This window comes from Lynx rufus, unplaced genomic scaffold (assembly GCF_022079265.1).
Source record: "Lynx rufus isolate CCGP_SWC_20201006 ecotype Redwood Valley unplaced genomic scaffold, mLynRuf1.p SCAF_26, whole genome shotgun sequence".
NCBI classification, from domain to species: domain Eukaryota; kingdom Metazoa; phylum Chordata; class Mammalia; order Carnivora; family Felidae; genus Lynx; species Lynx rufus.
Window position 1 is genome coordinate 4,349,178 of NW_025814841.1, and position 14,729 is coordinate 4,363,906.

General features: G+C 38.9%; 1 protein-coding gene across 1 annotated transcript in view; it reads right to left on the reverse strand.

Annotated features, from left to right (window-relative positions):
* Positions 1-244: 244 nt before the first annotated feature.
* The window catches only part of ATP6V1C1 (ATPase H+ transporting V1 subunit C1), a 47,259-nt gene continuing 32,774 nt past the window's right edge, over positions 245-14,729 (reverse strand). Inside the window, exons 8-13 of the mRNA XM_047088848.1 lie at positions 12,729-12,797; positions 5,477-5,569; positions 5,291-5,384; positions 3,175-3,272; positions 2,201-2,327; positions 245-871 (exon numbers count right to left, since the gene is read on the reverse strand). Of these exons, the coding sequence (XP_046944804.1) occupies positions 776-871; positions 2,201-2,327; positions 3,175-3,272; positions 5,291-5,384; positions 5,477-5,569; positions 12,729-12,797 (577 nt within the window). The 3' untranslated portion in view covers positions 245-775. The remainder of the gene's footprint in view (positions 872-2,200; positions 2,328-3,174; positions 3,273-5,290; positions 5,385-5,476; positions 5,570-12,728; positions 12,798-14,729) is intronic.

Sequence of the window (14,729 nt, forward strand, 5' to 3'; positions counted from 1 at the left end):
TTAATTTGAGCGAACTCAAAGTCTAGTGTCCAAATGTAAATATCCGTCATACGTTGAAAAATAATCTTTACATTTGTGCTGGGACCCAGATTTGGCACACTTAAATCATACCCGAGTCAGACACAAATGGTCGACACTCCATACATAACAAAACCCTGCAAGTGGGACAGCAAGTTAGCTACAGTATCATTTGTCAAACTCGCAAACTCAACTGTCACCTTCCAAAGTTACACACACCACAATGCACCTTTGCACAGGTCATTTTATTCTCTCCTGTGGGTGTCAACAGTGCTCACAGATTGTAATTTGAAACATTCAGAAAGCACATACCTGAATATTGTCACATTTCTTTACATCATGATTCAGTCACTATTAAACAGTTATGTCTACTAAATACAGTGAACAAAATGGTATAAACGTTTACCATTCCCTTGTAAACAAGGTTTTTGTGCACAACAGTAACAAATGGAATTAATGCATACCACAATGAGGAAAGACCTTTCTTTAAATAAACTATTCTGTTTATAAATAAACTCTGATTTTTTTTTTTTTTAGTACACATTTACAGACCTGATCAATAAAAAGAAATAAGACATCTATTCTCCTTGAACAAGAAAATACTGAGAAATGGACCACTACAGAAGAACTCACCTAGGAGAGGGGGGTCAGAAGCAAGCAAAGGACAATAGAGAGTTAAAAGTACTGTCATACTGTAACCTATTTCTGTTAGAATACACCAACACAAGGACAGGATTGTCTGGGAAGGAGCTCTTTTTTACTTGAATTCCAGCAAGTTGCAATCAATCTTGTAGTACACATAGGGGTAGTATTCCTGCTGACTCAGGTTTAAGCCTGGAATATCCATAGGAGCCTATGGAAAAAATCAGAATTATTCAATGAAATACTTACAGAAATCAAAAAAAGAAGAAACTAAGTATTACCATTCACCTTCCTATTGAACACCTACTGTGGGCTAAGTTTGTATGTTTACCCTAATTTAATCTGAGTTAGGCATTATTACTCCTATTTTGCCAATGAGGAAACACAGTAAGTAGTAAAGCCAGATTTAAGCACTGACTCCAAAGCCTGTAGGTGTTTAACCATAATCCTACCAATGTATAAAATCTTTAAAAATTTTTAAATCTCAGGTTTGGGATATTGGGTTTATGAGACATATGGCTTATAAAATGTTGAACAGAAGTAAACCAAGCATAATTTTAATGATATCACTTACTATTTTAAATGTTTTAAAAATGTTTTTATTTATTTTTGAAGGAGACAGAGACAGAGCATGAGCGGGGGAAGACCAGAGAGAGAGAGACAGAGAGAGAGAGAGAGAATGCGAAGCAGGCTCCAGGCTCTGAGCTGTCAGCACAGAGCCCTCCTTATGCGGGGCTCAAACTCACGAACTGTGAGATCATGACCTGAGCCAAAGTCAGTCGCTTAACTGACTGAGCCACCCAGGCACCCCTGATATCACTTACTATTTATGCATGTTTTAAGAATACACTGGTAGGAAATTATGTATCAAATAGTTGGACATCATTTTTTATTGATAATGTAGGAAGTAATTTCCTTCATCTTCTTCTATCAAGAAAAACTGACTTTCCATGGGTTCTAACTAATGCAAATGTGAGTGACATACTACCACCATCCTTAAAACGAAAAGAAAATCAACAAGGTATTTGAAATAAAAAATATGAAATAAAAGCCCACTACAATTTTAAACGGCAATAACAAAAACACACGTATGTTGTTTATATCCTCTGTTTAAAAGAAGATATAAAGACACCCGTTTAGAAAACTGACAGTTCCCTTTAAAATGCTCCTCTATTGACTTCGCTACTTCTACCAAATACAGTTAAAATAACTACTTATTTTCTTCTTCTCTGCCATTTATTAACTTTTGTAAACAAGTGTATCACTGGTTGCTTCTTTATTTCTACAGCTATGAACATCTGATCTATAGCAAGATAATGACTGGCTTACAAGCAAAGCACTGCTCTAACTAGTATAAAATGGTAAACAATGTAAATTACTTGCTATGTTTAGCTAACAGATTAATGGAGAATCTCAAAGCAATTAAAAAAGATAGATTAAATAATAGGATATTTACTATCCCTTTTCTATCTCCTTCCAACAATTTTTTCTGAAATTAATTCCAGTTCCTACTCTAATAAAATACCGAATAAGTACTTACATCAATAATAGCTGCCGCACTGCTGTCTAGATGTTTATACAATTCATATAATACTTCTCTTAGTTTCTTCATTGTTTTCTTATTGGGCTGAAGGAGCATTGCTTGGAAGTTCACGGGCAAGCCATACCTTATCAGGAAGCAAACGTGTCGTGTGTAACACAAGTAAACATATAAACAGACTTTTGTTTCAAAGCAAATATTCTCATACTCTTCTTTAATCACAGTTAATAGAGAGAGGGTACCTCATTTTAATGATCACCTTTGCAAGCTCAGTTAATTATACAAAGAAATTCAAATCTTCTCTGGTCCTCACTGTCCACTAGAAATCTTTCCTTAAAATGAGAGCCAATTGTCTACTAGGAATTATTTTTAATTACTCTTCAGTTTCTAAGGTAATCTATGAATGCCCCCAGCAAATAGCAATAATATGTACACTTAGTAGACATCTTCATAATAATAAACATAATTACTCACATCTTGAAAAACCAATGAAATTTACAAAGAGTGAGCATGGCTACAGTCAGGTATTTTGAACTATTTCTAATATAAGCAAAATGTACAGAGGATCACAAGATGATTGAGATTTTTAAGTGTCTCAAAATAAAATATTTTAGGTTAATATGAAACAATGATTTCAAATAAGTCACCAATACACTGTGTACTAAACTACCTATAAAACATACAAAAGATCTTCTTTTAAGCAAACATTGGCTAAACAGTGTATAATTTACTTTTAGCTTAACTACACAAGAAAAGAATCAGGGAGTACAGCAGCATGGACCACTTTTTCTAATCCTGGTATTAAGGACAAGACTAACATGCACGTGTGATACTGCCGATCTCTCCCTCATAGCTGTCCCTTCGGTTTCTCGGCTGCAATTTCCCATCACTGGACTGTGTGTTATAACAAAGAGGCCAATGTAAAGGGACCTATGACCCCTTCAATTTCAAGTTTCTTAATTAACTTTCTTTACCTTAAGACAGACTCAACAAAAACTCTCAACGCTTTCACATGAATCCACGCAATAAATGCCTCACTGAAATTTACTTTCAGCCACCGTACAAGTGGTCCCTATAAAAAGGAAAAAAAATTACCACAAATTTAGTATAGAAATGGCAATTAAAATTGACAAATCAAACATTTTTATTTTATTTTTTTAAACATTTTTTTAATGTTTATTCTTTGAGAGAGAGAGAGCACACGAGGAGAGGGGCAGAGAGACAGAGACATAGAATCTGAAGAAGACTCCAGGCTCTGAGCTGTCAGCACAGAGCCCAACATAGGGCTCGAACTCACGAACTAGGAGATCATGACCTGAGCTGAAGTCAGACGCTTAACCGACTGAGTCACCCAGGCGCCCAACAAATCAAATATTTTTAAAGGAGTGACTATCTAGTAAGAATCTACAAGAAAATCAAATCACATTATAATTCGTTTTTAAAAATGTTATTATTCTCATTATCTTGGATGCTTCATCTTCAATAAAATTAAAGGGTTAGTCACTACTCTATTACCTCAGTAGACAATTCACAGAACCTACTCACTACACAGGAAAAGACATACATTTTAATGAAAGTAATTTAAACTGATACAGAATACAGATGTGCCCCTATGCTTGAAAACCAAAATACAAAAACCTGGATGTATTATGCAATACATTTCAGACATTTAAAATAGAACTCAATTTACAAACAACTTCTCAGGAACAAGGATAAAAAGTTATGCAATAAGTCTTTTTTTTTTTTAAATGTTTGTTTATTTTTGAGAGGGTGTGCAGAGAGGGAGACAGAGGATCTGAAGTGGGCTCTGTGCTGACAACAGAGAGCCCAAGGCGGGGATGAATTCATGAACTGTGAGACCATGACCTGAGCTAAAGTCAGATGCTTAACCGAGTGAGCCACCAGGCACCCTGCAATAAATCATTTAATACCTATCCCTAGGTCTTAATTTTTTCTTTTGTAAAATCAGGGATGTTCATCTAGATCTCTTAAACCTCTGCACATTCCAAACTTTTAAAGATTTGATTACATTAAGTTCTTTTTGAACTTAAAGTATTCAGTATGATTTCCAGTATTAAATAAAAACACTTCTTCAAAGAAACAGCTTTCAAATAACTCAATACTGCCTCTCAATACTTAAAAGACATACATGATCAGTTCAGCTAAGTTATTAAGACAACATCATTAGGCTCATTCAATGTACCAACCAATTAATTTAAGGAAAAAGGATCATAAGACAAAGTGAAAAATCTTTGGTTAAAATATCTGTTCTTTAAAAGGGTTTTGGTCCTTCCTAACAAGTTGGTTTTACTGGGCATTACTTGGTTAGGGTTAGTTTTATCCCAAATGAGATGATATGGTTTATAAAGTACCTAGGAATAATTTCAAATGGGATTTGCTTTTATTTCTTCTTGCATTTCAAGAGAAATCCATTTTCAGTCATTCTTCCCCTTCCATACAAGCTTTCTGTCTTCACAATAATCCAGCACTTCAAAGATGGCAAGGAAGTTGACACCATCTTCCGTTTTCACAATTCTATCCCCCTTCCCCATTTTGCCCAGAACGTACTAGAACTCTCCAGTGGTTTAAATACCAATTGCTTCAGTATAAGATTGCGGCATTAAAAAAATTTGCCTCAAGTGAAAATTCTTACTGAAAAAGAAAGAATACTATTTAATTAAAATAATCGCTCATAGGGATTTAGATGGAATAATTAAAGGTATGATTTCAAGATAACTATTCACAGATCGAAGTTTGTTTAGAGATAATAACCAGAGGCGTCTGGGTGGCTCAGTGGTTAAGCATATGACTCTTGATTTTAACTCAGGTCATGCTCTCACAGTTCATGAGTTTGAGCCCTGTGTCGGGCAATGCACTGACAGCATGGAGCCTGCTTGGGAGTCAGTCTCTCTCTCTCTCTCTCAATAAATAAATACACTTAAAAAAAAAAAAACTATTAAAATAGAAAAAATAACTAAAACCAAGTGTCTAAAAAGTAAAATCAGACTTTTCTTTTAAATAAAAAGAAGAAAGCAGTACTGCCTCTTCTTTTGCTTAACACTGATAATACTGAGTATTAAGAACACATACAAACTGCTTTTTCTTGTCAGTAGAAAGCCTGTTCATTTCTTCTTTATCTGCTTTCATCTCCTCTTCGTTATACTGGAAGTCACGAACGATGAATCTAAATTTTGGGGAGTGGGGAGAAAACCAAAATTGTCCACTCTGTGTATATAGGTAATCAACAAATTAAAAATCAAAAAATAATAATCTTACTTGTTTTCCCTGGCTTTGTGTCTGAAGTCATCAACTGCCTTCCTAAACAAGGTGACATTGCAAAGGTAACTGTCTTGGTCCTCTGAGAGTACACTATGGGGGAAAAAAAGTCCATTTAAAGTTTGATATTTATTCCTCTCTTTCACACTGAGGGCAGACTTCACAAACAGGAGGAGGAGGAACAGTAAAGGGCAGCAGCCCTTCTTCCCAAACCACCTCAATGCTAACCATCTGTGTTTACGATTTTTTATTTACAATGCCTTCACAGCCCTATGTTACATTTACCTCTCTCTAACCCAAAAAAATCCAACATTAACTCAAATGAAGTGTCCAAACTCTAAGGACCATGCTTTTCAATCTGTAACAGTGCCAGGCTGGCTGAGGCAAAACCAGGAGCCAGTTTATTTCCAGAGTTTCCCTGCTTTCTTGCAATAAGTACCTTCTTCTCTTCTGGAAAACAAATTCTCTCTCTCTCCAGCCCAACCCAGCCCACTGAGGCCTGGCCCACCCTTCTCTGCATTGCCAGTGCCTGCTACCACAGATCTTTCCTTTGTCTCCCTCCACATCTTAACTCAAAAACTGACAAATGCAATGGTCTAAACAACTTCTGACGCATCTCAGATTTTTTTTTTATGCATCTCAGGGCTTCCTTCTAGGCTCTAGAAGATCCCAGCAGCAAGATCAGAACTTCCTCCAGTCACAGTTCCCATGGACATCACTGGAATGACTTTTCTAGACATGATGGGAAAATTTTAACTACCACATACATCTGAAATGCCTGGGGGAAAGACCCACTGATTGGAAAGGCAAACTTCACAGTTCATGTATACTATGATCCTGATTTGGCTTTCAAAACTTACCTACAGCTACTTATGTACAGAATCCCACGTATGAGGTCTATGAAGCTATGCACTGAATTGTTCCAACAGTGATGATGGTGGGGCCAGAGAATCACTTGGTGGTGGGTGGCGGGTCGGGGGGGGGGGTCTCTTCTCCTTTCTATCTTTCCTGTATCGGGTTTTTTTTTTTTATTTGTTTAGTTTTTATTTACAACATGGTACTTCTAAAATCAGAAAAAAATGTTTTATAAACCTGAGGGAGTGCTTGTGGAATTCAAAGATATTTTACTAAATAAGGGGGTGGGGAGGGGGGGAAAAGTTTAGTTTTTCCAGGAAGTCTAAGAACTGCCTGATTGGCAGTTAATTCAGGAGGCAACTACAATGCTTTAATGCAGAATGGCTAGAAGAACTGAAGCCACTGATTCTCAGTCTTCCTCTCCAGCAATAGGCCCAGCAGATGCCTCTGGGAGGAATGGCTACTGTCATCACTGACAAAGACAGAAACTCAGCTACTGTGGATTTAGAACATTTAAACTTCCTTTTAAAAGGTGCCCTCTCTGGCTGGCTCAGTCGGCAGAGCGTGTGACTCTTGATCTTGGGGTTGTGAGATTCGGCCCCACATTGGATGCAGAGATTACTTTAAAATAAAATTAAAAAAAAAAAAATTTTTTTTTTTTTTTTTAAATGAAAGGTGCCCTCTCAAAACGATTACCCTTAGTTCCTGCTCCCAGTGACTATCAAATCCAAAGCAAGGCAGCTACCAAGTGGACAGAACTTAATAAAAAACCTTTAATGATCTTCTGGTCTACCAGGTTTGACTCTAAAATGCACACTGTGATCAAAAGAAATCCAAATCCAACCTGACAGGCTACTACAGACCCTTAACAATATCCCACCACTGTCACAGTGATTTTTTAAATTCATATGGTACTCTGCTGTTTTAAAGACCATTTCAAAAGCGCCTGATGTCTGACATGCTCTGAGACCATGAGCAGGGTGTCTATTACGCAGGCTCCTCTGTCATGTAGAGACCTAGGTCACGGCGAAGTTGTTTGGTGTATTTAAAATCCTTATGATGAAGGGAGACACGATAAAAATTCAGTCTTATTTTAGGACTAAATCCTGCTGTGCTACCTTATTAAGAAAAAAATAAATAGAAACCATTTATTTGCTTTTCCTTCCTATCCCCAGGAAAGATATTTCTTAAAATCTTATAAAAAAAACCAACCACGTGTCCTTGGTACAATGGACTTTCAATCATTTAACATGTACTCAGCCTCAAAAACAAAACAAAAACCACACACACCACCACCACCACAAAAGCACGTACAGCGTCTCTCTATAAACGTGCACAGCTCTTGCTACGTATTAGGAATAAAACTAGGGGGTGCCTGTGCGGCTCAGTCAGTTAAGTGTCCAACTCTTGATTTTGGCACAGGTCAGGATCTCATGGTTTCAAGCCCCGTATCAGCCTGTGCACTGACAATGTGGAGCCTGCTTGGGATTCTCTCTCTTTCCCTCTCTCTCTGTCCCCTCCCTCACTTGTGCTTTCTCTCTCAAAACTAAACTTAAAAAAAAAAAAAAAAAAGGAACAAAACTAAGACAAAGTGGTTCTCTGACCTCAAGACACGGGTCTAATAAAGGAAACAGAAAGAAACAAGTAACACGATACAGAGTTGTCAGTGTATCAGAAGATATATGTGATATATTGGGGCAAAAAGGGAATAACTTTATCTCAGGGGCACCTGGGTGGCTCGGCCAGTCAAGCGTCCCACTTCAGCTCAGCTGGGGATTGCACAGTTCATGAGTTCAAGCTCCACGTCGGGCTCTGTGCCGACAGTGTGGAGCCCGGAGCCTGTTTCGGATTCTGTCTCCCCCTCTCTCTGCCCCTCCCCCACTCAATCTCTCCCTCTCCCTCTCCCACTCTCTCAGATAAATAGACATTAAAAAATAATTGCAAAAACCAACTTTACCTCAGAGAACATTAAAGAGTTTCACAAAAGCAGTGATGCCAAGTGGAAGTCTGAAAGACAGGCAAAGAAGAGAACATGCCAGTAGAAGCCCATATGCAAACGCATATAGGTGTGGAATAGCATGGTGCATTTGGGGAACTGCCAGAAAGAAGTGTAGCTGGAACACAGGGTACGAAGGGGGTGTGTGTGTGTGTACACACACGTGCCAGTAACAGACTGGTACACCACAAAATGAAAATGGCAGCAATGCAGGAGACTGATGAGAAGAAGAAAATATTGGAGATAAGGAGCCCAGATAATGGCAGTTACAATAGGCCAGGCAAGAGATGGGAGTCTAAACTAAAGCAGTATTAGTAGCTATGGGAGTGAGGGGTGAGGGGCGGGGGGGGGGGGGGGGGGAGGGGAAGAGGGGGAGGAACAGCTTTAAGTTGGTGGACCTGTATGAAGTTGTTGGTATCTGACCACTTTTGACCTACAAAATAGCAATTTCATATGGTTCAACCAAATGCTACGGATGGTAGAAATAACACAGCTGGTTAAATTGGGGTGGGGTGGGGGTGGGGGAGGGAGAGGGAAGAGTTCGAAATGAAGGACTCCCATGTTCTGGTTTGGTAACTAGGCAGATCTTGCTCCCACACACACAAGGGAGATGGGCGACTGAGGCTGAGGTTAGGGGGACAATGTCCTATTGTAGTTACCGATGTACAGACATGTGCAGTGCCCGAGAAATCCAGGCGTGTAAGTCTGAAACTATGGGGATCACCAGGCCACAGACGGAGATTTCAGGGTCCCAAAGCCGCAGGCAGAGGCCAGAGCCCTGGGGGTGGTTGAAAAGGCGCGGACAGAAGAACAGGTTGTCCCACTAAGACAGAAGAGCCCAAGTCCACTAGCCAATACTCAGGGCTACCAGATTCCGTCTCACTCATGCAATTCAGGCATAGAAGCCAGGAGGCTGCATTACAGGCTAATGAGGGGAGGAAGTCACAGGAAGTCACAGGGTCCAGAGACGATGGTGCATGCAGGACAACAGTTAAAGTGATGACTTCAGAGTCCAGGTTCAGCAGGAGAAGCAGCATGACTGGAGGAAATCAACAATGTCAATGTAAAGGGGTGGACTAGAGATGTGGACAAGGTCAAAGAGCAGGTTCTGTCACAGTGAAAAAAAAAAAAAACAGAAAGGCGGCTCTGGGTCAAGAGCTGGATTACAGGTTTAAGCCTTTCTAAAAGTAAAGCCTTTCTAGAAGTCAGGGATGTGGCAAGGGAAGAGCATACAAAAATCAAGTGGACTTGGAGATCTGTGAGTGGCAGGGATCAGGGAGCTGACAAGCCAGAAGCTGGAGGGATTTCAAACCAAGCCAAAACAAGCAGTGACCTTAAGTGATATATGAGACCAAAGTATAGAAACAAAATGAAAACCAGAAGGAGAGGAAAGAGGTAAGAAAGTACCATCTTTTCATGATTAAACATGGACGTAAACACTTCCCAGATGTGATGCTGGCTAGGAACTGGCCAGGAACAGCCTAAAAAGGAGCTCAGTTTGGCTTAACTCAGCTTGCCTAAGTTCTACTAGATTCAAATAAATGACCCAAACACACTCCCTTCTTTTAGTTCTATTACATAGAAGTAGCAGCACTATCTTCACACAGATGTAACCAGGCCTGAAGGAAACGTCAACATTTTCCAGGTGTTTCACGGCACTTTCAGTAACCCATGTGAGTGGCCGTGCTTCTGGAGCTCACTGAACTCTGCCTGCCACTTCTGATTTCTTAGTTCACTCCTAAGACTCAGACCTGCCATCTTCTCTGTCCCCTAACCAATCTTCCCATGTCACTGCAGGGGCATCTCTCCTGCTTTTCTTCATAAAAGTTATCTTTGCAAGCCCAGCTATACAACCCAAAGGAAACTTTTCTCTGCACAAGTTTTTTCTAGGCTTTCCTGGCTACGTTCCTCTAGCCCCCTGAACACCAATCTCAGTGAAGAACCAATGCATTTGTGGTACTGCTTCCAAAAACACAGAAAAGGCAAAAGCTAACTAGCAATTGGACCTGGTCAGACTATCTTCACAAGCAGAAGTACGTAAAAAAGAAAAGTGGTAGCCCTAAGTACCACTTAGGTGGTGAAAAAATACCTCTCTTTGAGCAGGCTTTCCAACAAGAAGCAGAACAGCAGGCAGCCTCCACTTCTTTGGCCGTAACTTTGCATGGCATTTACACGCATCCATCCCTACACTTATCTACACAACAGTGGCATGGCTCAAAGTCTGCAATAATTTTAAGAGTTAAGTAGAAAATTTTGCAGATAGCAAGATTCTAAGGTTTCTTTTTAAGTGACATTGTTTCCTTCAGGTTTGAAGACAGTATTTTTCAATCCATTCTCCTACTTCAAAATTCCACTCTCCTCTTCACTGCTCCCAAGTAAGGACTTAAGTACCAAAAAGCGACAAGCGAATGCATTACTACTCACAAATGACTTAAAAATAAGCACTTAGAAAAATTACTAGCACACAGCAGCTACTCAAAAATGTTAGTTACTATGATCAGCAAAAAAAACCCAGCATCAAGTCCTAGAGTTCTTTCCTGAACAATGGACAAAATTCCAGACTAACCCACTACAGCCTGTCTGTCCCCCACGAGTGTATCGTGCTATTCACGGTGCCGGCTGAGATGCTGCTGTTCTTGCGGACTAAATTTAAAAAGCTAAGCCTCACGGCAAAGGTTCCAAATGTCTTTTGAACTGAGAAAAAGGTAGAACAGATGTTTCCACCGACTGGTGGTCAGGGAGTATTTATCTGTCATTCAGAAGACAGGTGTTGTCTACACTAAACCATTCCCACCTGGCATTTTTTCCTCTAAACTACTAAATTAATCTTCAAAAGATGTAACTCTCTGAAGTAATATTTTTAGAGTCCTTCTTTCAGAGTAAATTGGAAACGTGTCTCCACACCACTCCTCTGGACCTTAGGCCTGGCATATATACAACTTGCATTCCATATGCACTGGGTCCGTAGTCCCCTCCTTCCCCTGCCTCTTGGACACCAAGTCAACCTCTTCGGCTTTAATGGCTTACAGAGTACAAAGGTATATGCAGTTGTTATTTGTCAGCTTCAGTGGAAAACTAATATGAAGACACCACCTTGGTCTTCAGTTTGCCATGTGAAGGGCTGGTGTGTGAACAGAAGGTATTCCCCGAAATGGGAAAAAAAAAAAAAAAATTTGTGATGAGCAGGGGTTTGTAGTTTAGTTCTCAAAAAATCAACATTCATGAAACTACGATAATCACGTGACCTCATGTTTTGTATACCTTATCAAGCCTTAAAACAACCTCATAACGTGTACTGGGAAGGTGCTATGCTCTTTTTACAAAGAAAATGAGGCCCGGAGAAATTAAGACTTACCCCAGGTCACACAGCAAGTTGGTAGCAGAACCAGCAATGGAACTCAAATCCCTGGGTCCAGTACTCTATTATACTAAGCTACCTCCCATATAAAAACTGGAAAAGCAAACTTCATGGGCCCAATCTCACTAATACCACTTCTTTACTATCTGCTATACCTTCCTCTCACCACATGTTGCCACCTCTTGAGGGGTATCCATACAAAAGAATCCTTGGGGGATGCATATATACTGTATTTAATACTTCCTCGGAGAACATCTCACGTGGAATGATAGAACACGGGAAAAAATGACAAGGTAGTGTCAACAGTACGAGCCCTAATGTTAAAAAACCTGACTTTTAGTCCTAACTTTGTCACCGGACACTAATACAGCCAAATGCAGCCATATGCCTTAGATAACTATTTAATTCTTCTTGCATTTTTACTTCTTTATCCACAAGAGCGATAACTGCTCCAACTACTTCACAGAATTGTTGTAAATATCAAATTAGATAATGTATATTAATCTATACATTTAAAATGCAAAATTTTTAATGGAAAATACAGATTACACAGTCTCTATGCTCACTGGAAAGTGATGGTGAGTATTTACAGAACAACATGGTACTCTAGCAGCCATTTTGGTACATTTCCTTTGCAAGAGAAATGAATGGCAGACACATAGTATGTATACAATAAATACCGGACAAAACATTTTCAGAAGGTGGCACAGCACAGCAGAAAAAGTACCACACCAGTGACCCAGGTTCTAATTCTAGCCCTGCCATTAATGAGATGTGCGACTCTGGGCAAATCACTTCACCTCTGCGGCCTCAAACTTCTACACCTATAAACATGAGTGAGTCGATCATATTGTACAAAATCCCCTTCAGGTCTATGATCGTGATAACTAGAGTTGGCGTAACTTATTTATGAGGTGAAAAAGATGGTTCTGAAACCATAAATTTACCACAAAGAAAAAGTAAAAAGATATTTCCTAACCCAACATCCCAACTATAAAAGGAATTCTAGGAAAGCAACAGGTTTTACAAAGACTACTACTTACTTGCTAGACCTTGGAACTACCATTTCAGCTAGTGTTTCATACTGCTTAATCCAGTCGTTGTGGTTTAACCTGCAAAAAAGGTACAGTAAGTAGTGGAAAAGAAAAACAAGTCTTACCTCCTGCCATGTTGAGACAGAAAAAAATATGGGACAAACAGGAAATTCAACTAAAGTATACTTCAAATCTATGTCACACACAAAATTCAAGTTTCCTACTGAGAATGAATTTCAAATACGGTGAGCAGTGAAGCAAGAAATACAGTTCACCACTCTCTTACATCCAGTAACTATTGCAAAAGAGGCACATCCTAGAACTAAGTTTGGAAAGGTAGTAAAGCAAAGTATACATTCTAAATTACCTTCAAACTTCAGAGTCAATAATGCATTACCTCATTAAAAATAAATAAATTCAAAGGCCATACTGAAATCACTATCATTTCTGTTCACTGGCCATTATGAAGGGCTGGATCAAACTATTTACCAAAAGCACAAAGTACCAGGAAGTATTGAGTAAATTAAGTGACAGTAAACCATGCTCCACAGAACATTGTGCAACAACTTTCTCTACAGACCAACGGATTTTGGGGGTGTGGGGAGAGAAGGTTATGTTTGCAATGTAAAGAACTACAGGATTTATAGGTCAGGATAGTGACTAATTCATCATGGAAGGTGCCCCAGGTCCTAGGTTTCAATAATAGTGAAGAGAAAACTATAAAAACGTCTGATTTTAAACACAAATTTTCAATAAAAATAGAGACAAATCTTTTATCTGCACAAAGGTTATTTTCCTACATGCATAAAAACATAGACACACAGAAATTTATTATAAAAAATCACTGTTCTATAGTATTCTGAAGTTAGGGGAGAAAAGCAGAAGTCAGATGATAGTGTAGCCACAGTAAATTCAATGGAGGTGTTTTCCCATCCTTTCCAGGAGGCATCATTTTCTAATACTCCCCATTTCGTAACCAGATAAAAAAAAATGGAGAGCACAGCAAAGGAAGAATTCGTACACCGATACTGTGAAGAATCCCCAACTTTTCCACCTCAGTTTGGATCCTCCAAAGATTCCCTGATAGCAAGACTTCAGTTCAAGGCAGAAGTGAAATCATTAAGTGTTTCTCTCTCATAGACACACATGCACACAGAGTTCTAATTCTTCCTATGAGTATCGAAAGGCCTCATTTTATTAACAATGATCAAATGTTAATTAACACAGAAGACCTAATCCAAAGATTTCAAAGGGTTATCTAACCCAGCAAACTATGCCGAGAGCCTGCAACTGTTTTTGTAAACAAAGTTTTACTGAAACAGAGCCACATCCAATCTGTAGGTACAGTGTATGGCTGCTTTCAGCTACAACCATGAAGTCGATATGGCAAAGGTGAGTAGCTGTAACACAGACCCTATGGCTTGCAAAGTGTAAAATGTTAACTATATGGCCCTTTACAGAAAAAATTTGCCAACCCCAGATCTAATCTATCCTTTGCTTCTTAAAGGGCTTAATTCATCCTAACCAATCATAAAGATTTTTCACAAGGGCCACCTGGCTGGCTCAGTTGGTTAGGCGTCCAACTCTTGATTTCAGCTGAGGTCATGATCTCACAGATTTGTGAGTTTGAGCCCCACGTTGGGCTCTTCAAGCTCCATACTTTCTCTCCCCATCTCTGCCTCTCCTCCTCTCTCTCTCTCAAAATAAATAAATAAACTTAAAAAAAAAAAAGATTTTTCAGAAAAACAAAAGCTTCCTACTCCGAAAAATCTAAAATCTATATTTTTTAAAAAATCTAATAATTTAGCATTATTTAATTTTTAAATAAGCCAACTCTACTAAGCTGCTAAATTTGATTTGGAATCTCAATTTATAATTGATGTCTCCATTATCAGATTATGAACTAAATTCTACTTACGTGCCACCTGAGTACATGTTAGTTGATGGAATGAATGACAACGTAATAATATTCCCTTTACAATTGAGTTCTATGGAAAACTTCAAATTACA